This window comes from Dipodomys spectabilis, unplaced genomic scaffold (assembly GCF_019054845.1).
Source record: "Dipodomys spectabilis isolate Male_0828 unplaced genomic scaffold, ASM1905484v1 ptg000002l, whole genome shotgun sequence".
In the NCBI taxonomy this organism is placed as follows: domain Eukaryota; kingdom Metazoa; phylum Chordata; class Mammalia; order Rodentia; family Heteromyidae; genus Dipodomys; species Dipodomys spectabilis.
The window spans coordinates 35,813,793-35,825,312 of record NW_024870679.1 but is presented as its reverse complement, the minus strand read 5'-3'; the positions used below and the strand labels follow the sequence as shown (position 1 = coordinate 35,825,312).

General features: G+C 44.6%; 1 protein-coding gene across 2 annotated transcripts in view; it reads right to left on the bottom strand.

The window, feature by feature from the left end:
• Nucleotides 1-4,124: 4,124 nt before the first annotated feature.
• Gng12 (G protein subunit gamma 12) overlaps nucleotides 4,125-11,520 on the bottom strand; it is a 74,474-nt gene continuing 67,078 nt past the window's right edge. For both annotated transcript variants that reach the window (XM_042675152.1, XM_042675162.1), the window contains exons 2-3: nucleotides 8,946-9,064; nucleotides 4,125-6,122 (exon numbers count right to left, since the gene is read on the bottom strand). In XM_042675152.1, the coding sequence (XP_042531086.1) occupies nucleotides 5,997-6,122; nucleotides 8,946-9,038 (219 nt within the window). In that variant the 5' untranslated portion in view covers nucleotides 9,039-9,064 and the 3' untranslated portion in view covers nucleotides 4,125-5,996. The remainder of the gene's footprint in view (nucleotides 6,123-8,945; nucleotides 9,065-11,520) is intronic.

The following is an 11,520-nucleotide window of genomic DNA, read 5'->3' as shown; positions in this document are numbered from 1 at the left end:
AACTCTTGATATTCCTGCTTCTGGCTCTCTATTGCTGGGATTTCAGGTGCGTACCATCATATCTAGCTAGCAATATCACATATGTAACAATATTAATGATGGCTCAACCTGTTCCATTAAGTCTTATTCCTTGGTGCTAAGTATTATTCTTTCCATTGCTTGTTCTATATGATAGGGCCTAAAGTCTTCTACAGATCAACCTACCAAGTTATTCACACTTGACTTGAATTTCCTGGGATTTCATTTTCTTTCAGGACAAAGAAAAAACTGATTTCTGAAAGAGTTGGTAATTGAGGCTCCTTAAACTAACAGCACTTATCTGTACAGCTCAGCCTGCACTTAAATAGCCTTGGCATATTGGCACAGACTGGGTAAGGAGACAGCAGTTGGAACAGCAGGCTTATCTGAAGGCAAAGGTTATTTGCTGTTCACAGTGCAAATGGGGTGAGTATGAGTGCAGAAATCCAGCACTGCATACCAGGCTGTGCAGATGGTTAGCTTCATGGTGGGACCAGGTTCTACACACATGGTCAGAGCTGTCAGCCAGGATTGCTAATGTAGGCAGGGTAACCCGTTCTCAAGACCCCAACAAAAGGGCTTATAGTGAAAGCCATGTGTCGGCTGTGGCCAGCACTGGTCTGCAGAGTTGAAAGGCCGAGCGCCATGCATTGCCACACTAAGCCAACGCCCACAGGTTTGCGTCTTGCTCACGACATCAAGGTAGTGTACTGGTAACATGTACACTACTTTTTCCTTACCCTCTCTTGTCTTTATTCAGCTCATTTCGACCCAGTCCTACCAACCCCAGCACAGAGCTGCCCCTGACTGTCACAAAGCTTCGGGGATTTGGTCAGTTAGTGAAAGTGCTTGCTGATTGTGGCTATGCTGAGTGAGCATCTCTGTTCCCTTCTGTGTACATATGCATTTGAGTTCTCAAAGGAGGGGCTGGCTCCCTAGCTAGCTCCTGGATCCCTTTTCTTCCCTCTTTGGAAGATCTTGCCTTCCCTAGTTTGGTGGGAATCCCTGCTGGGAGGAGGTTGGGAGACAAGAGGAAGAACCACACCTACTGTGAACACTGCATAGATGAGTCAGCAGCAGGGCTAATGACCTGTTATCTGTTTCCATGGTCACGGCTGGGTCTCCAGATGGGGAACAGTTCTACATACTGGGATTATTGCATCACTGCTTAATGACTACCTGAGCTTCCCTGCCGATCACAGGATAGCCAGGGAACACTGCTGCTCTCCAGCTAGGAGTCCATCCTGCTTCCCCATCTCCCAAGACTTCATGTGGACGGTGCTCCTGCTGCCTCTCCAGCCCCAGCATGTCTTGGAGCCTTGTTGGAAGAAGGCCTCTTTGATGTGGAGCAGGTGCCCCTTCCCTTGGGTTCTTGGGGCACCTATAGGTCACTTGGTGATGAGAACTGCTCATGCAGGGGCATGGTGGTGGGTCCTGTATCTGTCATCCACCCTGGATGCTCTAGTGCTCTAGACTTGTGGTTCTCAGGGCTTGCACCGAGTCCTTTTTTGGCCAGTCCTAGAACTAAGGGCCTGGGTGCTATTGCTGAGCCATACCGCTACTCTAGCTTTCTGGTGGCTCTATGGTGACGAAAGTCTTATGACTTTCTGCCTAGGCTTGCTTCGAACTGTGATCCTTAGTTCTCAGTCTCCTGAGTAATTATTGTTATAGGCATGAGCCACTGGTACCTGGCTGTCACATTATTTACCTTTGTGTTATCAGAACCTAACTCAACACCCAGCTCCCAGCAGGTGCTTAAAAACTGTCGACTGAATGAAAGAGGAAAAATGGAAGAGAAACAATCTTTTATTAATTTATTGAGCAAAACACAAGTAGAACAATACAATGAGGCACTGGTCCTGTAAAGAAAGCAATGGCATTTTGGAGACAGGGTTTCTCCAGGCAGCCCAAAGCTGACCTTGAGTCGATCTTCTCCTGTTTCCAAGATCACGAATGCTGGGATTACAGGTACGAATCACCACACTCAGCTAAGTAATGGTGGTGTTACAAGACTTCTTTCAAATCTGTGAACATGCTAGCAGTGAAATAAGTGCTTTTTTTATTCTTCCCATAGAACAGATTTCCAAACAATAATCACAGTGTTAAGGTTATTAAGGTGTTGGATAGATTGAATAGCCAAAGAATGTTTGAAAAACAACAAAATCTCAACAATATATCAAATGAGATATCAGGAGAATATGTGTTTGTAGCGACATGGCTAAACATGAGACATTACAGTAAGTCCTTGGAACTGGGAAGATAGCACTGTATGATGAAAAGGCTTTTCCAAGCTATCTAGTTAGCACACATTATAGACAAGCCCATTTTCTACTTGAAGCAGCTTATAGCACCAACACGTTGGCAGGACCAGCAGTGGGGCAGGGTCATTGAACCAAGGCATCTAACAACAGGACAATCTCAGCCATCCTCTACTTTCAGCACCTTGCTACAAAGGGGCTGGCAGGATCGGAGACATGAAGTGCCTTGTCCAAAGTAACACAGCACGTGATTGCCTAGAAAATGATGGAAAGCCAAAACCTAGGCCACTGACTTCACTAAGTGCTCTGTTTAAATACACACATATAATTCGACTTAATGTATTTTTCCATAAAAGAAATCAATACAATTCACAACAGACTCTGATATTGTATTCGCCCCCTTGGGGAAGGACTGGTAGGTACAATTACTTCTTGGGCTGCATATATCTTAACTAAAATGCAGAACAGTCAATCAGATGGCACTACTTTAGTCTTAAGTATATGAGAAGGTACTGTCAGAGGTGATAACTTGGCACATCTTTTGCTATGTGAACTAATATATGCATCAATTTATTAAATCATTGGTATAAAGTTTTCTTTTTCCTGATAGTTTAAAGATTAGTGAAGTAGAAAAACAGTTCAAATTTGTAGAGAACAAATCAGGCCCTTCCTTTCAAAGAGAGCTATGGTAGTTTTCCTCATAATGTAAAGAATTTAAAAACGTGACTTTATAGAAAAAGAAAAACACATTTCACTATGATCCATGACTTGTGAACCACCTGGCGTATAAATTTTTTTTTTTCTGTTTAAAAAATGTGTTTTCTGTAAAATACTGTGGAGTCATGAGATTATTTTGTCTACTCTATCTTGCCATGGTCCTGAGGCCTCAACTGCACAGATATCTGGTGGCCTACTAGGGACAGAAGAAAGAATGTGCACTGTTAACAGAAGTGGCAGTTGAGACAAACTAAACACAGGCTGGGCATCTATTATTCCATAAGCTAATTGCTGCAGGTAGCTCGACTATGGCTACAGAATAAAGGTAGATAAAGAAAAGTGACCTCTGCCTATCATATATAAGGTATACATATATTACATTTTCTCACATAGACATCTAGTTATAAAGAAATCAATATTTGGCTATACATTTCCCTCTCTTGAGTCTAGCATCAAGGGATTCAATTCTGGTTCTTCATGACCATGCTTTCTACCTGGTTAGGAAGTGAGCTACTGGACATTTATACCCACAGCATTTATTTTCCCTGACCAGGGAAAAGAAATGAGATCTCTTGGGAATAGCAAGGCTATTTCTACGACTAGAAGCACATTAACAAATGCACAGCAAAACCAATCTGTTTCCTGTGAGGCCATACAGTATGTTTGAGTACTAAAGAATAAGCTAGGCTAGCTGCCAAAAGTGCCAACCTGATGGTGTAGTGAAATTTACGAAGGAATTCTGTAGTAAGCTGCGTTATAAATATTTAAAGCAGCATACTAAAAATTAGAAGTGAAGATAAGATTAGTGTTCTGGAATTATCAATAGAAAAATATGATTGTAAAACAAAAAGAGCGAGCTGGGCACCAGTGGCTCATGCCTGTAATCCTTGTTACTCAGGAGGCTGAGATCTGAGGATCATCGTTCGAGACCAGCCTAGGCAGGAAAGTCCTTGAGACTTAGCTCTAATAAACTACTCAGAAAAAGCCAGAAGTGGTGGCTCAAGTGATAGCAAAAGAAGCTCAGGGACAACACTGAGGTCCAGAGTTCAAGCCCTAGGACCAGGGGCGGGGAGGGGGGGGGGGGGAGTATTTCATTAAGTGAAGCACTAATGTCAAAATTGTCTTTCTAGAGAACGTTTCTGATTTCCACTTTTGAAAGGTAAAAGCTTTCTTCTTCCTAGCCAGGTCCCTATAATTTGCTGGGGAAGTGAGCACATGGCAGAAGCAAGGGGAAGGCAGTGCTAGGGCTTTCCCAAGTTTACTGTGTGACTCTCAAGACTGCCAAGCAGATGAGGGACCCAGAGAATATTGAGAATCTCTGGGCCTTTGTTCCCCATCAACAGCATGGTATTCAAAGCTTTTTAAAAAGGATTGCTTTTCAGGGCATAATATGTAAGGAAAGGAAAAGTGTTGTAAATATCTCTTTCTGGGGATTGAATTCTTTTTAAGAATAAGTTTTAAATCCTTCACTAGTATTAACTTTAATAAATTGGGGAAAAAAAGTATTAAGGCTTAATGTATGGTTTGGGCCCTCAAAAGAACATTTAAAAAGAAGCCAGTCATTATATTCAATGTACGTTATACAAAAATTGAGTTAGGTAACTTGAGGGTATGAATGGGGGAGGGGGGTTGGGCAGAAACAATGGAAGGGCTGGCATTGATCAAGATGCATGGCACATATAACCTGACTTAGGGAACTGTAACCTCTTTGTACAACTACTTAATAATAAAAAGGAACCTCTCTTTTGCTGTGACAGGGTCACTATGGCCCTTGGCCATCAGACCTTTTGAGGATGCTACCTTCATGATCAGAGGGATGAATATTAGTCACTGGAAACTCTGGGCCAAGGAGTGCCCTCCACATACAAGTCCCCTCATAGCTCTGGAGGCCCACCCTCCCCTTGGGTGGTCTCTGGACAAGGCAGGGATGAAACTGAGGTTATCTGAAGAACAGCGGAAGACAGAGACATTAATGGGAGAGGAAAGATCCAAGGCAGGTGAGGGAGAAGACAGAGGTTGACGTGCAGAACTGGGTCAAGCAGAGCAGCAGGTTGGACATATTTCTGCTACTATCTTGGTTGCACTCATAGATCACTGTCTGTCTCATTCTAATCGCCAGGGTAGAAATTTTAGGTGTTTCCCTTGAATTCACCGGAGACCACGAACCCTGCAGTATAGATGCCTTGGATCCTCCCAAGGGCCTTCTCTCCTTTTCTAGACTCAGGATCACTGAAACTCAAAAGGGTCTCATGGATGAATACCATAGCAAAGGGCTTCAGTTTAGCTTTTAATGTTTAATTGGTATGGTTTATCAGAGGCTGAGAGCTCCAGCTAGATTTCAAGAAAGAAGAGTTGACTGTTATACTTGATTACAATTGAACACAATATCCCTAGGGGGGTCTTTCTTTACTTGGTATACAATAAATTTAAGGAAAGAATTGTTTCTTCTACCTAAACACAGCTCAAGAAAAATTGATAACTTATGGAATTAACTGATATTAAAGAGAAGTGTGTCTTAACAGGAAAGTAAGCATTTGCAATGATGTACACATACACAGTACACCCCTCCCCCTCGTACACTGTACAGCTTGGCACAAACTTTATTAAGAGCATAACATAATACAAAGGGTTTTCAGGACTGAAGTAATTCTTGGCCTTTTAATTTGACAGTTGCTTAGGCAATTTAGGTCTTGACAAATCAGAATCAATGGTATATTTAAAGGATGTAATTATATTCTTTAAAAGGCCCAGGCCAACTTTATATAGTAATCTAGTAGAATACCATAGTGGAAAACAAGATGGTTATTCTGTATGAAATCAGCAAAGGTATTTTAAGGACAGGGCAACTTGGCAAATAAAGACTTCAGAGTCCATTATTCCAAGTGAAGAACATTTTAGTTATTAGCAGTGGTTACCAGACAAGCTGAAGGCACAGCTCTTCGAGGAGCTGCTCGTAATTTGCTTGTTGAGAAGAGGTGAGGAAGGAGCTGGTTCCCTATTGCACTATAAGATGGTGCAGGTTTTCTTATCCTTGAAAGGGTTTTCGGAGGTTGGTATGCCTATCAGCAGAGGGTCACTCCTGGCATGCTCCTCACAGTAGGACATGAGGTCTGCTGATGCCTTTGAGACCTGGCATGGATATAAATGGAAGCAAACAAGAAAGAGAAGACTTTATTTACAAAGCAAAAGACTGGGTTTGAATGAAGCTCCTAGGTGCCTTGACACAGATGTAAACAAGAACATCAGTGTCAAGAGCATTATCAGTCTCTGAATGCTTGTCAGGTACAAAGGGAAACACAATCCGACATGTAAAACCTTCCTTAGCAGGTGATCATACTGAACAGTGATCAGCAAGCTGGCGCCATGCATTCCCACCTCATGTGAGGACCAGTAACACACCACCAGTTAGCTAGCTCGAATTCCTATGTCATAATAGCTAAGCAGATAGGTGCTGGTGGCTCATGCTTATAACCCTAGCTACTCAATAGGCTGAGATTTGAGGATCATGACACTCATTTCCAATAAGATACTCAGAAAAAGCCAGAAGTAGTGCTGTGGCTTAAGTGGTAGAGTGCTAGCCTTGAGTACAAAGAGGCTCAAGAACAGTGCCCAGGCCCTGAGTTCAAGCCCCAGGACTGACCAAACCCAAAAACAAACAACACCCCCCCCCCTCCAGCTAAACAGAATTCAATCAGCAAAAAATTATACACTAAACACGAGTATTTCTGAATAAATAGCCTACTTCAAAAAATGGATGTGTGGCCAGGCACTGGTGGCTCACATCTATAATCCAAGCTACTCAGGAGGCTTAGATCTGAAGACTGCAGTTCAAAGCCAGCCTGGGTAGGAAAGTCCATGAGACTCTTATCTCCAGTTAACTACTAAAAAAACCCAAGCCGGGCGCTGGTGGCTCACGCCTGTAATCCTAGCTACTCAGGAGGCTGAGATCTGAGGATCGTGGTTCAAAGCCAGCCCGGGCAGGAAAGACCATGAGACTCCTATCTCCAATAAACCACTAGAAAACTGGAAGTGGCGCTGTGGCTCAAGTGGTAGAGCGCTCGCCTTGAGCTGAAGAGCTGAGGGACAGCGCCCAGGCCCAGAGTTCAAGCCCCATGACCGACAAAAAAAAATAAAATAAAATAAAAAATAAAAAAACCCAACCAAGGGCTGGGAAGGTGGCTCAGTGGTAGAGCGCTTACCTTGCATGCCTGAGGCCCTGGGTTCGATTCCTCAGCACCACATAAGCAAAAAGAAAAAAGCCAGAAGTGGCACTGTGGCTCAAGCGCTAGAGCACTAGCCTTGAGCTGAAGAGCTGAGGGACAGTGCCCAGGCCCAGAGTTCAGGCCCCACGACGGGCCCCCCCCCCCCCCCCAAAAAAAAAAAAAAAACCCCAACCAAATAAAAAAACAACAAACCAACAACCTGGAAGTGGAGCTGTCGCTCAGTGGTAGAACACTAGTCCTGAGAATAAAAGCTCGGGCATAGTGCCCAGATCCTGAGTTCAAACTCTAGGACCAGCACACATACACACACACACACACACACACACACACACACACACACACAAACAACAAAAAAACAAAAAATGGATGTGTGAAGTATTACAATTATTAGATAATTTTGAAATTCAAGTGGTTTTCAAGTGGCTCAAAAAAATCTGCCTTTTGGGGCTGGGAAGGTGGCTCAGTGGTAGAGCGCTTGCCTTGCATGCCTGAGGCCCTGGGTTCGATTCCTCAGCACCACATAAGCAAAAAGAAAAAAGCCGGAAGTGGGGCTGTGGCTCAAGTGGTAGAGCACTAGCCTTGAGCTGAAGAGCTGAGGGACAGTGCCCAGGCCCAGAGTTCAGGTCCCACGACCGGACCCAAAAAAAAAAAAATCTGCCTTTTGCACAAGTGCAAAGAAACACACATGAGTGTATGTGTTAGTCAAATGTTAACTGGGGGGATATTGGTAAAATATGAACATTGGCTGGCATAGTTCTTCTGTAGGTATGAAAGTCAAAGTAAAAAAAAGCTGAGGGACAAGGAAGGACTAGAGTTTATGAATCAAAGGGAAGTTTATCATAGTTTCTATCCAAGGAAAATTGGTTGGGATGCAGAACAGAGTTTAAGAACTGAATTATGCACTTAAAATCAGCAACTCTAGAGCCAAATTGGTGAGCTTCAAGATTTATGGTTGGGGGTGGGGCCTGGGGAAATTAAAGGCCAAAAGCAGCATGAGAGGAAACCATGACTTAACTCTGGCAGGAGCTAGACATGGGAAACACTATACTCAGTTGCTGAGATTGGCTGGGTGGTGCCCCGAAGTGACCAGATCAGAAAGCTGAGGCAGGAGCATGGGACAGCCCGATGTGGAGACAGGCGCATGTAGTTGTCCTTTCAGACAGGTGACTTATCTCCAGGCCCAGAGGAATTTATCACGTACTGTTTCCATTTCTAGGAAACAGCATTAGTCACAACATTCCAGGGCTCTCACTGCCCAGTTATCTCCTGGGGATTGAAGGGGAAAAGACCTGAAAGGCAGGTGGTCTACGGAAATGGGCTCTGGCTCCTCTGTGGGATGTCCCTTCTATCTGGAATTACTAACCCTGGGGGCAGAAAGTGGTCACAGAGGGATATGCACCATTGCCCTGTTAGAACACAATGACCATAAGACTTGACCACCTCATGCAGAGAAGGAAGGCCTCAGGAAACCCTGGGCAGCGTTCCCACCGCCCACCCCCCTTCCCCCCCCCCCCAAAAAAAGGGGCTAACTCAGAGAGCTGGATCCTCAGTAGTTTTGAATGAAACCCTTGCTAGGTAGGAAAGGAAAATTACAGTTCTGAGACTTTGAGCCTGCTCTAGGAAAATCCCAAAAACCCAGTGAAATAAATGGCCTTATCTTCTCTGACTTGTGACCCGAGCTTCGTAGAGCAGGGGAACAGAAGGCACAGTCCATCCTGTCCAGCTTTACCTTTATTCGTTCAATGGAGGCTTCCAATCTTAACTGCTGCACCGTTCTCCTAGCCTGGGCTATGTTGTTAGTGCTTGCTGTTTTGCTGGACATCTTTGACGGCTTTTCCTCCCTGAAATCTGAAGAGAATTAAAAAAGAAAGTCGTTTAAACCTTCCTAAGAATTCGTGTGACTTGAGGGAAATGTATGTGTTTTCCAAATCATCACAGCTTCTCGGGAGGTTATTACCGAAATGTTCCCCAGCAGTTCTGGTCACAGCTTTGGTGTCAGTGTGGCATCCATTCGAACACCTATGTAATCTTTTAACACAGTCCCTGCATTATCAGTTTCATTAGCGCACCGCCCCCCCCCCCCAACATGCATCATAAAATGTGGCCTTTTAAAGAAAGGAGGAAACAAATATACATAAACATTTGCAGAAGTTAAGCTACACAACTTGGCAATTGTCACAAGAGGCCACATTATATGCCCTTTTTATATGACAGCTGCCTCTTTTAATAGAGGGCTTCGTTTTATGTCTTCTGTCTTCTGGGCTGTCTCATGCAACTATTAGCCTGATGCAGGTCCTAGCAACAGGAATTACTGAGAGATCCCTTCTCTATAGCACTTCACAGAGAGCACAGTTTTAGGCGCTATCCAGGCATGTGATCACTTTGGCTTTGTTAGGCAGCTGTACAAGTCTTTATTCAGTAAAAGTGAAGAACCTTCCTGCTGAAAGACTCTTTTGGTAGATCCACAGGAAACATCAAAGAAAATGCACCAGTAGCTCAAATCGTGAAATAATGAATGAAAAGTTATCATTCCTTCCTTTGACTCTCCTGGTCAACTCATCCTGATGGCCCAGGCTCTCAGTAAGCCTGTCACTCACACATGCTTGAGGACTGACTTCCCTCTCTGGGGTTCTAAGCTGCCCTGCTCTACCCTTTCCCCAGGTACCTGATGCAAAGCAGTGGAAAGAGCCTGGCCCTTGAGCTTTGACCTGTCTGGTTACCTATTCAGTGGCACACTTCCGGAGGAAGGCAGATTGGGAACAGGTGCTTCCTGGTGTCCCTGCCATATATGGTCAAGTTCGTGCTTGGTATGGTAGCAACTAGAGGGAAAAGCAGAGCTGGTAGGACTGGCAGCAGTGTGGTAGCCTTGTGACTCATGGGAGCAGGTGGATAGTAGGTGTGTCTCCCTGGTACTATGCGAGGGCTCAGCAGTCTTAGGGTGCCCTGGCGCCAGCGGCCAGCCAACCCAGGGTGACTCAGCCTTCTGGAGGGCTTACAACTGCACAAAGGCTTCCACCAGACCAGACTGCAGAAAACACCAGCAACCCACAGTCTCCACACAGTCCCACCGCACTCAGGATCCCCAAGGGCTGAATTCAAGGCCCTGGGTAGGACTGCATAGGAAGCTTTGGATCCATGTGTAAATAAAACTGCTCTTAGTTGTGTGTAGCACTTTGAAGTCAGCCTCACAGCAGGCTTCACATTCCTGGGTTTTAGCCTTGTTCCTGCTGATTACTAGTTGGGTGAAATCAGGCAGGTTGCCTCACCTCTCTGTGCTCAATTTTTCTTATTTGTAATATAAAGATACCATTACATCACTTTTTTTTTTTGGTAGGAAGATTCAAGTCACTGATGCACACACACCTGGGCTTTAGCATAGTACTAAAACACTCCACCAAGTGCAGTGGCTGTTATTTTCATCTTAGGGGGTCACTCACACCCAGAACCATGAACTGGAATTCCCAGTTTACCTGTCTGCTCTGTTTGCCCCTCCCTACACCTGCTCAATGAGCCTCAAGAGTTTGGACTGTCTGGGTGGGGCTTTGGGGATCAGCCCGTTTTGAGCAGGTCCTTAGGCAGTTCTGCCATACTCCAGTCTCTGAGCAAGAATGGAAGAACTGGTAATAGCCAATTGAGGAGTAAGGAAGATGTTGCAGAGTAGGAAACTGGAAGAAGTATGGAGCAGGGCAGGGTGGCCTTGTCTTGTCATAGGCCTTGGGTGACCTGGTTTCAACATACTCCCAGACTCCCTGTTCTTCTCAGATTCCTGTCATATGGCACCAACCAAGAACAAGACTAGAGTTTCCTCCTTGGGGTGGTGGTCCATGTGCAGTGCTTGTTTGCACAGCAAGTTGGTTATCTAGCCAAGTCCTACAGCCTGTTACAATGAACGCCCCTTCTAGAAGGTGGCCCATTCTGGGCCTCTAGTTCCTACAACATGAGCCTGGCAACTTCTCTAATCAGCCTGTGGTTTCCATGTTGCCCTCTCAGGATTTTCTGGATGTTCCCTTTGCATGAGACTCATGTCAAGCATTCACTTCTCAATCTCTAGAACATACTTTCCAGGCTGGCAAGTTCTCCTGTAACTGCAGAACAAGTCACATATATCAGAACTAGAGCAGCCATTGTTCCCCATCTGCATGGCCATACGCAATAAGGAGCAAGGTATGTAACATCAGGGTAGGTCTTTCTCAAAGTAGTGAAAAACATTGGCATCTAGTATACGGAAAGCTTTTCTCTTTCCCTACTGAATTACAAGCCATATTTCAAAGTGTTAGCTAGCTAGTAAGAACCAAAACTATAAA